Raw genomic sequence first — 15,262 nt, 5'->3', positions numbered from 1 at the left:
AGAACTAAATGCCAATTATTATTTTTGTGATTCTTTTTTTTTTTTTTTTTACACCCAGCACAAAAAAAAATAAAAACAAAAAATCTATTCGGTAAACAACATCTACAATAAGTAGTCCAAACTGCAGTAACAAAAGATTTGGTTAGCAGAAGCAGTTGTGCGTGTGAGCACTAAAAATGCGATACTAAAACTGGCACTGTTTCATTTCATGACTTCACCGCCATGTGCATTCCATACCTTTTATCTATTGGTAAATCTGCAGTGTATAAAAATATAAAAAAGGCCATCATTAAAGATTCGAAAAGCAATCCAGCTTTAGTTGAATGACACGGTAAGCCTTGAGGCAACCTCCTGCTGAGTAAGGCTTCAAACCACAGATCGTTGAAATGTGTGAGCAAAAAAAAAAAAAAAAAAACGGTTTAAAAGAATCATATTCTGAATCACTTTCTTAAATCAATTCAACCCAACGTTTTCCAGTATCTCACAAATCGAGACCGTTCGGTCCAGAATCATTTTAGGATTACCCAAGTCAGTAGCCTTTATCGAAAACCCTTGAAACCCATCAAAAAACGAAAACCAAAAAGCCGTTAATGTGTATTAAATGTTGGCATTCTTAAGACAAAATGAGGAAAACAAACAATATATACAGCACAAAAGAAATATCGTATGCAATATGCAAAGGCGTCAAGTTGCTTTCGGCAACCTTCCCTCCCCCCCCCCCCCTCCCAAAATAAGCCAGTCTTCACTGAAGACCCCTCAAGATGCCCAAATCAATACCCCTAGACCCTCCCACCCCTGCTCACGCACAGAACATCACAAAACACGATTACGTCACTAAGCCTGTTAGTTTGGGAAAGGTGCCCCTGTAACTCTCCCTCCTCCCTCCCTCCTCCACCCTCCCTCCTCCACCCTCCCTCCTCCTCCCTCCCTCCTCCACCCTCCCTCCTCCACCCTCCCTCCTCCACCCTCCCTCCTCCACCCTCCCTCCTCCCTCCCTCCTCCACCCTCCCTCCTCCTCCCTCCCTCCTCCACCCTCCCTCCTCCTCCCTCCCTCCTCCTCCCTCCCTCCTCCACCCTCCCTCCTCCTCCCTCCCTCCTCCACCCTCCCTCCTCCCTCCCTCCTCCACCCTCCCTCCCTCAGGCGGAGGGGCAGAGCGCCTCCGCCAGGCTGCTCCAATCGTCCGCCTCGGGGTCGTACACCTCCACGGTGTTCAGGAAGTCGTTCCCGTCGAAGCCGCCCACGGCGCAGATCACGTCTCCCAGCACGGCCACGCCCGCGTTGCTGCGCGCCGACGTCATGCTTCCCAGCATCCTCCACTCGTTCCGGGCGGGGTCGTACACCTCCACGCAGCGCAGCGCGTGGGACCCATCGAAACCGCCCACCACAAACAGTTTGCCTGCGAGTGAACAGGGAGGAGATGGGATGAGAACAATCTGCACTTCCAGGCTGCGTGTTTCCCCCAATGTAGAAGAACTGGAATCAGACAGAACCTGAACTCTGATGGATATAGTCACGTAGCCTGAAGACTGAACCATACCGTCTACCCCCCTTCCCAGCCCCCCTGTCCACCCCCCCAAGCCCCCCTGTCCTGGACGGGGGCTCCTACCTGCGTAGACAGCCACCCCGGCCCCCCTGCGGGCCACGTTCATGGGGGCGATGAGGGTCCAGGTGTTGTTCTCAGGGTTGTAGCGCTCCACAGTGTTCAGGCAGTTCCACGACTCCGCCCCTCCGATCACGTACATGAAACCTTCCAGCTCGCACACCGCCGCCTGGTGCCGCCCTGGGAGACGAAACAAATTCACAGTGTCAGGTCTGGATGAAAAGACTGCCTCAGATATTGGTATTACCTGCGTGTGTGTGTGTGTCAGAGACAGAGAGACAGAGAGAGAGACACTTACTGATGTTGAGGGGGGCACAGTTGTTCCAGGTCTTGCTCACAGGGTCAAAGGCGTCACAGTTCTTCAGACCCTTCTGCCCGCAGGGGTCGGATCCTCCCACAACAAACAGCTTGTTGTTCAAGGCGCAGACACCTGGGGAGAGAGAGAGAGGAGCCATTCACAGACGGCTCACACCTTCCACAGCGAGCCAATCGGCAGTTTACGCATTCACCCATCGGCCAATCGGGGGGTGGCGTTTTCCTTACCTGCGTTGCAGCGGTTGGTCCGGAGCTCTGGCACCTGAGCCCACTCGTCGGTGTGCGGATCGTACGTCTCCCCGCAGCTCAGCTCATCTGAGTGGCCGTTGGAGCCGCCCATCACGTAGAGCTGACCCTATGAGAGGAGAGAAAGGGGGCGGGGCCCAGTTATTATCCAGCCGGATGGGCGACAGGCAGAAGACGGGATGGGCGACAGGCAGAAGACAGGCAGAAGACAGGATGGGCGACAGGCAGGAGACAGGAAGGGCGACAGGCAGGAGACAGGAAGGGCGACAGGCAGGAGACAGGAAGGGCGACAGGTAGAAGACAGGAAGGGCGACAGGACGGGCGACACGGTGGTTGTGGACAACGCACCATGAGCACGGCCATCTGGAAGCGAGCCCTGGGGGTCCGCATGGGGGCCATGAAGGTCCAGCGGTCGTCTTTTGGGTCGTAACACTCCACAGTCCTCAGACACTCCTCCCGGTTGTACCCTCCTAAAGGGAGCGCAGACAGGGAGGGCTTCAGAGACAGATCACAGCCTACATGGACACTAGGGGTGGGAATCTTTTGGTACCTCACGATTCGATTCTTGGGGTCACGATTCGATTAAAAATCGTTTCACGATTTTTTGAAAATTATCAGAAATAATCGTCACCCCAAGAATCGAATCGTGAGGTACATAAATAAATCGATTCACATAAATTTGTGAATCAATCTGAATCACTAGCAGACTGAATCGTGATTCAAATGTGAATCGATTTTTTCTCCCCCCCCCACCCCTAATGGACACACACTCAACAGCCAGGAAGTGACCGGTAACGAGAAGAGGAGGAGGGGCTCACCTGCGGCGACGAGCCGCCCGTGCAGCGCGGCGGTGCCCAGGCCGGAGCGGGCGTAACGCATGGGCGAGAGAGGCTGCTCCTCGGGCTGGCCCTCGAAGCTCAGGCTCTTCAGCAGGCAGGGCGTGGCCGAGGGGGATGTCTGGGGGCTGCTGCGGCCGTGAAGGAAGATCACGCTCAGCACCCCGTCCAGCACGGCCAGGCACAGGTAGGTGCAGTCTGGGGAGCAACAGGTGGAGGTGAGTCTCATTCTGCTCCAGTTACGAGTACGAACACTGGAGGTTATTGCATTTACATTTAGTCATTTAGCAGACGCTCTTATCCAGAGTGACTTACAGTAAGTACAGGGACATTCTCCCCCGAGGCAAGTAGGGTGAAGTGCCTTGCCCAAGGACACAACGTCATTTGGCACGGACGGGAATCGAACTGGAAACCTTGAGATTACTAGCCCGGTTCCCTAACCGCTCAGCCATCTGACTCCCTTATTGGAGCGTTTGTTTACTCGGGCTTGGTGCCAAGTAAACATTCAACAGCGGTTTTGAGTTCAGAGAGATGACACAGGGACATGTGCACCTACGCACACACACAGACTTACTGGTGGTCTTCTCAGAGGCGATGTACTTCCACTCTCTGTGGCGGGGCTGGCGGGGGGTGTTGGGGGACAGGCTGTCGGAGGAGCTGCAGCTCAGCTGTCTCTGCGTCTCTGCTCTGCTCTCTCTGGGAGGGTTCTTCTGCAAGAGCACAGCACAGATACAGACTCCTGCAGGCAGCAGCCGCCCCGCTACCCTCCAACACACACACACACACACACACACACAGACTAACCCCCAACACACACACACTAACCCTAGACACCCCCCTTACACACAGACTAACCCCCAACACACACACACTAACCCTAGACACCCCCCTTACACACAGACTAACCCCCAACACACACACTAACCCTAGACACCCCCCTTACACACACACACACACTAACCGTCAGCCCCCCCCCCCAGTCTAACCCTAACCCCTGGGGTCTGACCCAGGTGAAACCTGCAGCAGACTAGCAGAGCGCGGGCCTGGTTACCTGCACAAACTGGAGGTGGTCCTCATCCCCAGCGAACACCTCCGTCTGGCCCTCCATCAGGCTCCCGTCCAGCAGCTTGTGGTCGGCAGAGTAGTACAGCGTTTGCACCTGGAAGACACACAGCGACACAACAACCATGTGGCTGTCTCCATGGCAACAACAAAGCTGAGCCCCAGCAACACGGTGGGTGGGTGAAGGAAGGGGGCTTCTGATGTCCGTCTGAGAGGTTTTTTGTACACACACACACACACAGACAGAAATGAGGCGCGGTACACTGAAAGGGTCAAGGTAGAAGCCGCCTCCCACCCTCCCCCCCTCCCCCCTGGAAAAGGAGCAGTGGGGGTGGGGGAGGAGCGGGGGAAAGGAGACGACTGCAGCAGCAGCAGCATCTGAAACGTCTTCAGGAGAGAGGGAGGCGGAGGAGGGGGGGGGGCTTTTCAGCTCGCTGTCTCACCGCCGCTGCCGATTGGATATCACCTTCAAACCTCTGGAAGGGGATTGGCTGCAGCAATACATAAGTTTTCAAAACACAAGGAACGAGTAACTGTTGGAATGAGCTAATCAAGTTTGAAAAAAACCCCCAAAAAAACAAGCAAAAGTTGTGTGACCAGACGCATGCAGGACTGTTAAGAGATGGAGAATCCTGCAAGAAACATCTCAATGCTTTTTTTTTTTTACGTTTGTCCCCGTTACATTGCGTGGCCGTTAAACGATGGAGGGTTTGAAATCCAGTGTATTTTCCAATGAATGAGAGAGTCCTGTTGAGAAGCCAATCTGTGCTCCACTGAGGTGTGCTATGATGTATAGATACTGAGCATGTGATATAGGAATGAGTTATGAGTAAAGCAGCCACACTATTAATCAGTAGATATCACCGTGTATCAATACATGGATGTGGAGGGTTTCAAGTATTTGCATTCCATTCATATGTACCATGAACAGATTTGAGGGGTTTCTATGTGAATTTTAACACGTAAATGTGTGTGTGTGTGTGTCACTGACAGATGGGAGCTCAGTTTCGATGTTGTTTTGGCGAGAGAGGGGGCTGCTTCAATCCTCCCTCTCTCGCCCCTCTTTTCTCTCTCTCTCTCTCTCTCTCTCTCTCTCTCTTTACCCTGGTGGTTCAGTCTTGGTTCTTCAGTTTCGTCTCCTGCTGCTGCTAATAAACCTAAAGGAGAAATAAATCAACGGGGAGGAACAGTCGTTAGTACCAGAGGGCTGGTCCAACACACACACACACACACACGAACGAGAGAAAGGCATCAGTGAAGCAGCAAAAAAGAGGAGGAGGGTGGGAGGGGGGCAAGACCTCAGCCTCTTTGAGTGACAAGAGGAAGGACCAATGCCACCGGGTGGGTGGAGCCATCATCAACCATGCACCCAATCATAGAAGAGGGGGGGGAGGGGAGACGGATGGACGGACAGCAAAACAGGAAACTGGTCACGTCTCCTCGTGTCTTTCTGCTCACCTCTAGCTCGCAGTATGGGCCAGGGACAGTGTCTACTGCGTAACTTAACGAGAAAGAAAACAAACAGTCCTAGAACGTGGTGACTCGTCTCCACAGACCCCCACACGGAGCAAACCTCTCAATCTCAGAGGGAAGGAAAGAGACAGGGAGGAGTGTTGAGGTGGTGTGCGGGGCGAGGGGGAGGAGAGGTGGAGCAGCGGTACTGACCTCTTCCATCAGCCTGTCCATGTGGTCTCCGTTCTCCGACAGGCTGCGCTGGACCCAGCTGAGCACTTTGGAGTACAGCTTGCCGTTACTGGGCAAGGACAGGTTGTCTTCCAGCATTACTTCTAACTGTAAACACACACACACGGCCAACAGGGAGCAGAGCGGGGGTTAAAAAACAAATCGAGCCAGGATGTCCAAACAGCCTGAGCCCGTGCAGAGGATTTCTCATCTCGAGCCGGGTGACAGTTAGTGACAGTTGGAAGTGGACCGGGGGGGGGGGGGGATGGGGGCTCACCTTGAGGCGGGTGACAGTTAGTGACAGTTGGAAGTGGACCGGGGGGGGGGATGGGGGCTCACCTTGAGGCGGGTGACAGTTAGTGACAGTTGGAAGTGGACCGGGGGGGGGGGATGGGGGCTCACCTTGAGGCGGGTGACAGTTAGTGACAGTTGGAAGTGGACCGGGGGGGGGGGATGGGGGCTCACCTTGAGGCGGGTGACAGTTAGTGACAGTTGGAAGTGGACCGGGGGGGGGGGGGGATGGGGGCTCACCTTGAGGCGGGTGACAGTTAGTGACAGTTGGAAGTGGACCGGGGGGGGGGGGGGGATGGGGGCTCACCTTGAGGCGGGTGACAGTTAGTGACAGTTGGAAGTGGACCGGGGGGGGGGATGGGGGCTCACCTTGAGGCGGGTGACAGTTAGTGACAGTTGGAAGTGGACCGGGGGGGGGGGGATGGGGGCTCACCTTGAGGCGGGTGACAGTTAGTGACAGTTGGAAGTGGACCGGGGGGGGGGGGGATGGGGGCTCACCTTGAGGCGGGTGACAGTTAGTGACAGTTGGAAGTGGACCGGGGGGGGGGGATGGGGGCTCACCTTGAGGCGGGTGACAGTTAGAAGTGGACCGGGGGGGGGGGGGGGGATGGGGGCTCACCTTGAGGCGGGTGACAGTTAGTGACAGTTGGAAGTGGACCGGGGGGGGGGGGGGGGGGGTGGGGGCTCACCTTGAGGCGGGTGACAGTTAGTGACAGTTGGAAGTGGACCGGGGGGGGGGGGGGGATGGGGGCTCACCTTGAGGCGGGTGACAGTTAGTGACAGTTGGAAGTGGACCGGGGGGGGGGGGGGGGGGATGGGGGCTCACCTTGAGGCGGGTGACAGTTAGTGACAGTTGGAAGTGGACCGGGGGGGGGGGATGGGGGCTCACCTTGAGGCGGGTGACAGTTAGTGACAGTTGGAAGTGGACCGGGGGGGGGGGGGGGGGGATGGGGGCTCACCTTGAGGCGGGTGACAGTTAGTGACAGTTGGAAGTGGACCGGGGGGGGGGGATGGGGGCTCACCTTGAGGCGGGTGACAGTTAGTGACAGTTGGAAGTGGACCGGGGGGGGGGGGGGGGGATGGGGGCTCACCTTGAGGCGGGTGACAGTTAGTGACAGTTGGAAGTGGACCGGGGGGGGGGGGGTGGGGGCTCACCTTGAGGCGGGTGACAGTTAGTGACAGTTGGAAGTGGACCGGGGGGGGGGGGATGGGGGCTCACCTTGAGGCGGGTGACAGTTAGTGACAGTTGGAAGTGGACCGGGGGGGGGGGATGGGGGCTCACCTTGAGGCGGGTGACAGTTAGTGACAGTTGGAAGTGGACCGGGGGGGGGGGATGGGGGCTCACCTTGAGGCGGGTGACAGTTAGTGACAGTTGGAAGTGGACCGGGGGGGGGGGGGGGGATGGGGGCTCACCTTGAGGCGGGTGACAGTTAGTGACAGTTGGAAGTGGACCGGGGGGGGGGGATGGGGGCTCACCTTGAGGCGGGTGACAGTTAGTGACAGTTGGAAGTGGACCGGGGGGGGGGGGGGGATGGGGGCTCACCTTGAGGCGGGTGACAGTTAGTGACAGTTGGAAGTGGACCGGGGGGGGGGGGGGGGATGGGGGCTCACCTTGAGGCGGGTGACAGTTAGTGACAGTTGGAAGTGGACCGGGGGGGGGGGGATGGGGGCTCACCTTGAGGCGGGTGACAGTTAGTGACAGTTGGAAGTGGACCGGGGGGGGGGATGGGGGCTCACCTTGAGGCGGGTGACAGTTAGTGACAGTTGGAAGTGGACCGGGGGGGGGGGGATGGGGGCTCACCTTGAGGCGGGTGACAGTTAGTGACAGTTGGAAGTGGACCGGGGGGGGGGATGGGGGCTCACCTTGAGGCGGGTGACAGTTAGTGACAGTTGGAAGTGGACCGGGGGGGGGGGGATGGGGGCTCACCTTGAGGCGGGTGACAGTTAGTGACAGTTGGAAGTGGACCGGGGGGGGGGGATGGGGGCTCACCTTGAGGCGGGTGACAGTTAGTGACAGTTGGAAGTGGACCGGGGGGGGGGGGATGGGGGCTCACCTTGAGGCGGGTGACAGTTAGTGACAGTTGGAAGTGGACCGGGGGGGGGGGGATGGGGGCTCACCTTGAGCCGGGGGAGTTTCAGGAAATCCTCCTGCTCGGAAACTTCCAGAAGGTGTTCCTGGATGTAGGCGTCCACCTTGGCCAGGACGCGGCCGTCTCCCATGCAGCTGGCGAAGTTGCGGAAAGAGATGGCGCTCTGGGAGTCCATCTTGGTGAGCAGGTAGTCGCCACAGATCTGCCCGACCAGACGGGAGAAACGTTAGGTGGTTTGAGGTTTAACCCTTTACCGCTCTTAACCTTGTACGATGCCAAAACCTTTTCAGGTCTAACCCGTTGCCACTTTAGGGCGGTACAAGCTTAGAGCGGGATAAGGTTAGAGTTGTACTGGGTTCGTCTTTAATTAAAGGTCTTGGGTTTTAGGGCAAGGTCGTCCTACCTGTTTGACGCGCTCCATCTTGAACCTTTTGGCCGCAGAGTAGACCTCCTTAACCAACTCCTTGTCTGCCTTCAACCTGGAAAACACCGCGACAACAGCGAGAGAATGACAAAGAGATCTGACACGACTCACCGGTGTGCCTGAGGGGTCAGAGGGCAGGGGGGTGAAAGGTCACGGGGGGGTGAAAGGTCACGGGGGGTGGGGGCTACTCACTGGGCAGTGTAGGCGTAGTTGAGCAGGACTTCCACAGCCTCTGGGTCCAGGTCCTCGAAGGTGACGTGAGACACCCCGTGGGGCTCGATGTCGCTGTTGAACACCTCAAACAGGTAGGGGCTGCAGCACGCCAACACGGCACGGTGAGCCATCAGCTCGTGACCGCACACCTGCGACACAAGACGGGGTCAAAGGTCGAGCTAGAGGCGCCTCGGGGAAGGTGCTAGGACGGTCACCTTTCTACGAAATCAAATGGCTGTGCGTATAGAATAACCCAGGAAGGGTGCTGCCCGCTTGGCGTAGGGATACACTGTTGGCGTGAGATATGGGACTACTTCCGGTACAACAGATAGACGTTGGACATTCTGGTCTGAGGTCGAGCGGGGGAGGAGAGGAAGGGAGGGTGGAAGGGGGAGGGAGGTTGGGTGGGTGGAAGGGAGGGGGTTCACCTGCAGTCTGACGTCACAGAACTGTCCACTCTTTCTCAGGGCGTTCATCTTGGCCACAGTGGAGTCCAGGAAAGTCTCGTCCTCGAAGATCAGAAAACCGTTGGGAATCATTTTCGCTGAATTTGGAGGAAAATCCTGGAGGGATGGGGGGGGGGGGGGGGAAATAATTCAATAAAAGATTACCAGTCCCAACGGGGTATTTGTCAAAGATGCAGAGTGACATTTCCCAACTGCTGCTTTCATCAATTAATAATCACGACGGAGGATTTAGATTAGGTGCATGTGCATTGTGTGAGCGCATATATAATCTACCCCATGCATTAGTGATGGCCTTACCTAATAGTGTATGACGTAAGTCCGGAGAGAGCTACTGGCGACAGTAGAGCAGGAACCGAAGGAAGAGACCGAGAGGCAGACGGAGATTACAAGGGAACTCAAGTCCTCTTAACTAGCTGAGGGGGGGGGGGGGGAGTCGGAAGCAACGCCAGGCAACCAGACGGGTGAGAACGGAGGGGGGAGGGCAGTCGCACCGATGCAAACTATCAGGCTTGAAGCGACTGTAATCAAGTCCTCGGGATGCCTATGGCTATAGAGTCAAACTTTTTCTGTGTTGGTCGTGCATTATAACCTGGAGAAGAGAGAGAGAAAAAGTAAATTAAGTCATTTCAGTCGAAGTTTAAAAAAGGAAGCACAACAAGAAATATCAAGCTAATATTAGTACAGTATTTTTAGACTGGTAGGAGGCCCATCAGTCTAACTGATGCCATGTCACAGTCACCCATTACTAAAATAGTCGCTCGCGTTAAACCTCCCTTCCCCTTTCCCCTCTACTACCTCTCCTCCATTTCATTCTGGATTTTCCGGTCTTTTCCGGAGTCTTCCAGCCCTTTAGTGTGGTAACTGACCCAAGGCCCTGCCCACCCTCCCAGTTTCCCATTTTAGCCACGTGTGACCAAGGACTGCCTAATCCGGCTCAATCCTCTCCTCTCCCCAGCCCTAGAGGCAAGCCCAATTGCTCAGGGCCATCAACCAATCACAGCTGCCCAGGAAGCACACCCACAACTGTCCACACCCACAACGATAATCTCAATTCCTCCACGGTAGCCTGTCTAGCTAGGAGATTTTAGGGAAGAAAAAAAATCTTGTCACGCTGGCCATGCTAACCCCCGATCTCTTGACTCTTTGGTCAGGTCACTCTCACTAGGGTACCAAAAAGGGCAGGGCAGGAGGTGTGGGGGGGGGTAATAAATGACAGGGATTCCAACCATTTGATTGCTCTTCCCTTCCCACATGTGGAGGGGGAGGTACGGAGGGGAGAAACAGCAACAGCTGCATCAGTCTGAAATCCAATCCACATGCCATTTGCAACGAGTTCTTTAGAAATCTGGCTTGTGTGTGTGTGTGTGTGTGTGTGTTGGGACAGGCGCCTGAGCTTCTAATTCATTACACAGAGCTGCCAGCATTATTTTTCTAGTGTGCACGCAATGCACATGGAGCAGTAACAAGTGGCATATCACAAGCATCTCATCTGAAACTTGAGTGTGTGTTCGTGTGAGTGTGTGAGAGAGAGAATAATAAGTGACTAAGAGGTCTCGATTGCCCTGTGTCATGGAGGAATTAAACGGAATAACAACCTTAATTTCTCCCTGGAATGCGTGGCATGGGAGACTGGAGCTGTCCAACAGACACACGCGAGGGGAATATAGTCAGAGTGTGTGCGGGGTGATAAATGAAGTGTTATTCTGTTGTGGTGAGGTAAGACACAGCTAGCAAGCCTCCCACTAGCTAATCTTGAACCACAGAGATAAATCCAAGGAGTCAGTGTGTAGATGCATCCATCTCTTGTTACACTAGCAGGGCCCTCAACCAAGATGCTTTTTACAGTAACTCACATTAAAATATAGTTGACAATGTACGTGTGAAACGATACAGGACGGCCTTATATCTGCTTTCTGACCTGCAATCGCAGGCCGATTTGTCCCACTTGTAACCAGTATCAGCTGTCGTGAAGGGACAGCCTTGTGAAAAGACAGACTTTTTTGTTGCAGCTGGAAATAATGACCGTTTCCATCCAATCAGGGAGTACAGCCGTTGAATTTTAGACGCACGCAAAATCTTTTCAACCCAAGGCCAAGTGTGAAGGACAGTTATGAGGCCTTTTTTTTTTTTTTTTATCTCTAGGACACCTTGTCCAGACGGTAAAAAAAATTATAATCAGCGTCAAACCGAGAGCGCATGTACGTGTTTGTGGGCCTGCGAGCGTTAGAAGGGAAACGCAACTGCTATTTCAGTTTCTAGTTCACAACCCTTAGGGCCGCTTTATTTTCCACAGAACTGAAACAAATCAATAGCTCCAGTCATGACAACATTACCACACATCTAAACCAGCCTGCCAATCACAGGCAGCGTTCGTAAGTTAGCATAGCAGACGACCCCCGGAAGCTTAACCACGCCTGGTTAAGAGAATAAGCACAGACAGCCTCTGCGGCCTGCTCTGTACGTCTGACAAAAAGTATCAGGAGGGAATTGTTCAATCGCGTGCAAGTATTACACAAGATCATGAGAAATGTAGGGAGGGAAACAGAGGTAGAGGAGTAAGGACAAAATGTGCGGTGGGTGGGTGGGGAGGGCTGGTGTGGGCGATGCCGAACTCTGAAATTAAAGGAAATACGGGAAAGAAATGCATTGCACAGGAGATGGAAAATAACTGCTTGTCACATGACTTCACAGAGGCGTGTCACACACATTGAAATCGGAACAATCTGTGTGTGTGGTGTGCTACGCCGGCAGAACTGGGTAGTGCTGGCTAACGACGGCATGTGCGGGTGGGTGCTGGCACATGCTAGAAATAGCTGAATAAAAGACCTTATTGTGTTCCCGTGTGCACAGCACTGCCGCTACGACCAGCCATTTGCAGATGTTAGCTGTCCTAGTTTTGTTTGCCGTTTTACGTAACATCTGAAGGGAGAAGGGACGCTCCCCACTGAACGCTTCATTGGCTAGCACCTTTAAGTTGGCCCTCCTCCTCCGGGGCTCCACTTAGAATGTTTCCCCCGCCTCTGCTCCTCCTCCACCCCCACCCTCTACTTACTTCCCCATCCTCTCCTCCCCCGCTCCGGGGCTTCACTTAGCAGCCTCCTCCCCTCCCCCTACACCCCCCTCTCCCCCCCTCCTCTACCCTCTCTACTTCAACCCCCCCTCTCTACTCCTCCGCCCCCTCCCATCCCCCTCTACTCCTCCACCCCCACCACATTCCCTTCCCCCTGATCCCCCCCCCTCACTCACTCCTCCCATCTACACCTCCACCCCCACTGCCCTTCCCCCCCTCCTCTACCCTCTCTACTTCAACCCCCCCTCTCTACTCCTCCGCCCCCTCCCATCCCCCTCTACTCCTCCACCCCCACCACATTCCCTTCCCCCTGATCCCCCCCCTCACTCACTCCTCCCATCTACACCTCCACCCCCACTGCCCTTCCCCCACCCACAGGTCTTTTCTATTCCCGTCACAGACTGCCTCTTTCCAGACCTGACTGAATTCAGACTGCATGCTGACTGACCCATGATGGGAGTGAATTAAAGTAATGTCTTTAAGTAAGTTGCACACCTTTAGCAAAAGACACATCACTCCCCCCCCCCTCTCGTGATAAACGATAAACTCTCCCTGAGATTAAAGGTTAACAGAATACTAATCATGCAATTTTACAGACGACTGACTCTCCCCCCCCCCTCCAATAGTGGTGAGCTGAGATTTGATAACTCTCCAGATTGACAAGGGAGCTGTGTATAGAGACAGGAAACAGAAACTAGTATTCCTGCAAACAAGATCGATATCCAAATGTCCGTAAAGCACTCATTGTGATTACAATGCACAGGCACAAAGACCGATAGATGAAGTCACACCAAATACAGTAAAGAAATGTGAGTGACAATATTAATAATATTTCGAATTAGACAGACATGAAGGGACACAAAAAAAGAGAAAGCCAGACATGGAAAGAGAGCAGAGAGAAAGATCCATCAAAATAGATTACTTTGTTTCAACGTGTCGTCCGTTTCTATTTGACTGGTCAAACACAATGATGATAACCGGATAGTCTGTTCCACAGCGCGGCATGGTGAAATGAGGCCGAGATTGGCTCTGTAGTGCAATGTACTAATTGAAGCTGCGGGCCATACGTTTTGAAGGCCTTTTGTACAAAATACAGAGTGGTGAGGGAATTTCCATACATTTTGAAAGCAGGAAGATACCTGTTGTCTGCCTCATGATAATTAGGAACCAAAACTGCGCAACAAGGACGAGAAATATCGGCGCTCATTAAGGATCAGGACGTGGGGTTTGAGAATCCACCTATCGCTCCTTGCAGGGCAGTGGCAAAGCGGGCCCGTAGATAATAACAGTGGAAATGGCCGAATCACAATGAGTCATCCTCCCTGAATCAGTCTATTTGCACCTGACCCTCAAGTATCAGAAGCTTCGATGCTGACGGCCGAACAAGCGGATTTCCCCCTTTAGTGTCAACGTGTGAAATGGCCGTGGAGGTACTGATGCGGGGGCCGGCAGCCAGAGGAAGGAAGGAACCGGGAACCACACGGAGGTGACATTCTAAAGCCCTTGGCGCAAACATCCAACAAGCTGTTTATCTTATTAAGATTAGTCGTGTTTTATGGTTAAATGTTGTCTGGGTTATATAGCTAGCAGGCGACTGTTATGCGAGTTAAAAAGGAAGTGTGATACTGAATTAAAGGTATCAATAAACATTAGGCACATTTAGGTGGTGGGAGGGGTGGGGGGGGGTTAACGCCAAGGTTGAAACTCGGGGAGGTGGGTTAGTATAACATGGAGTGCCAACTACAGGGAGATAAAGTCTCAAGCATTTTTCCGTTCCTTGGCTTATCTACCTAAACAACTATCGTTTTAAGAAGCGCCCTGTGCCAGCGCCAGCCAGTCTTGAGCCCACGGCACGGGCTAATGTCTGCCCGGTATTCACGAAGTAGGTCAGCTGCTAAGAGAACGCCGAACTGCTTAGGTCGACCGACATTGCAATGACAGTTCAAAAAGCACACAATGAAGCTATGTGGCGCGCTAGCTCAGTTAGCCGCTACTGTTCAACCCGCTTTATATGAGCTGGACCACGCGCTTAGCTGGCGGGCTAAACAGCCATTAAAAACCTTGTAAGTACCTGGCTGTGTACTGCAGACTATTGTCGTTCGTGTCGTTGACCCGGTTTGTATATCGTGGCAGTACGTGCATCCGCGACACCATAGCCGTTACCGTAACTAGCTATGTGGCAATGAATACGAACATGTCATTCCTCGTGCAATCGTTGCATACACTTCATTCAGCTACGCCCCGTTACTACTGTTGCTCGAAAGCTATATAGTTAGCATAGAAATTCCAGAACAGGTGACAATCTTAAGACAAGGCAACTCTGATTAAGTGTCAAAGCATATTGCCAAGTATAAATATAAATACATAGCTACTCGACAAATACATTTGTCGAGGCTTACGCCATGAAACACCAAATCAACCCCTATCTGTCTATGTTACGTAGCGCGCCACAATCCTTCCCTCATCTTAACGTTTAGTACACATTATTCAGAATATTATTCACAAACTCTTACCTGGGGTTTTTGACAACAGGTGGTAGTAGACATATTTGATGTAAATTCAGAGTTGTGGGTGTGGGAACGGCGAACTGCGACGCGATTAACACGGTTCGGTTTCTTTCTCCTCTCGCGGGTCCCCGGTACTCACGAGCGTGTACTAGCAAGTGACGAGGCTTCAGCAGCGCGTGCTCAACAAAAGCGATCACGCAGCCAGTGACGTATGTAGGTCGGTCTGCGCCGGTCTAAAGGCGGGGTTAGCTCTACTGCTGACATGGTAGGTCACTTTCAGAAGCAGTTTTAGCGATTGTAGTATCTCTGCTTTTTATTATTAAGTATTTTCTCTCATATTAGCAGAATTCTACTTTAGTATTGAGGGCCTATTCTAGTGACGTTTTGTTTTCACACCAGGTTAGAAAATGAGTCATCCTCAATTTGAATTATTGTCAAGATAAGACCATGATTGTGA

At 53.5% G+C, this 15,262-nt stretch overlaps 1 protein-coding gene across 1 annotated transcript; it reads right to left on the bottom strand.

Moving 5' to 3' along the window:
- Window positions 1-1,115: 1,115 nt before the first annotated feature.
- On the bottom strand, window positions 1,116-14,971 carry ivns1abpa (influenza virus NS1A binding protein a). The gene is made up of 15 exons (XM_062452184.1): window positions 14,812-14,971; window positions 9,526-9,817; window positions 9,190-9,324; window positions 8,741-8,910; window positions 8,528-8,603; window positions 8,153-8,326; window positions 5,726-5,851; window positions 4,050-4,157; window positions 3,573-3,708; window positions 2,981-3,196; window positions 2,511-2,632; window positions 2,145-2,271; window positions 1,900-2,031; window positions 1,608-1,781; window positions 1,116-1,397 (listed from the first exon to the last, which is right to left on the bottom strand). Exons 3-15 carry the CDS (start codon window positions 9,298-9,300, stop codon window positions 1,138-1,140), a joined length of 1,932 nt encoding a protein of 643 aa, XP_062308168.1. The 5' UTR covers window positions 9,301-9,324; window positions 9,526-9,817; window positions 14,812-14,971; the 3' UTR covers window positions 1,116-1,137.
- Between the last annotated feature and the right edge of the window lie 291 nt (window positions 14,972-15,262).

The sequence above is a fragment of the Osmerus eperlanus genome, chromosome 26 (assembly GCF_963692335.1).
Source record: "Osmerus eperlanus chromosome 26, fOsmEpe2.1, whole genome shotgun sequence".
NCBI classification, from domain to species: domain Eukaryota; kingdom Metazoa; phylum Chordata; class Actinopteri; order Osmeriformes; family Osmeridae; genus Osmerus; species Osmerus eperlanus.
Note: the sequence above shows the minus strand (reverse complement) of the source record. Positions and strands in the feature narration are given on the sequence as shown.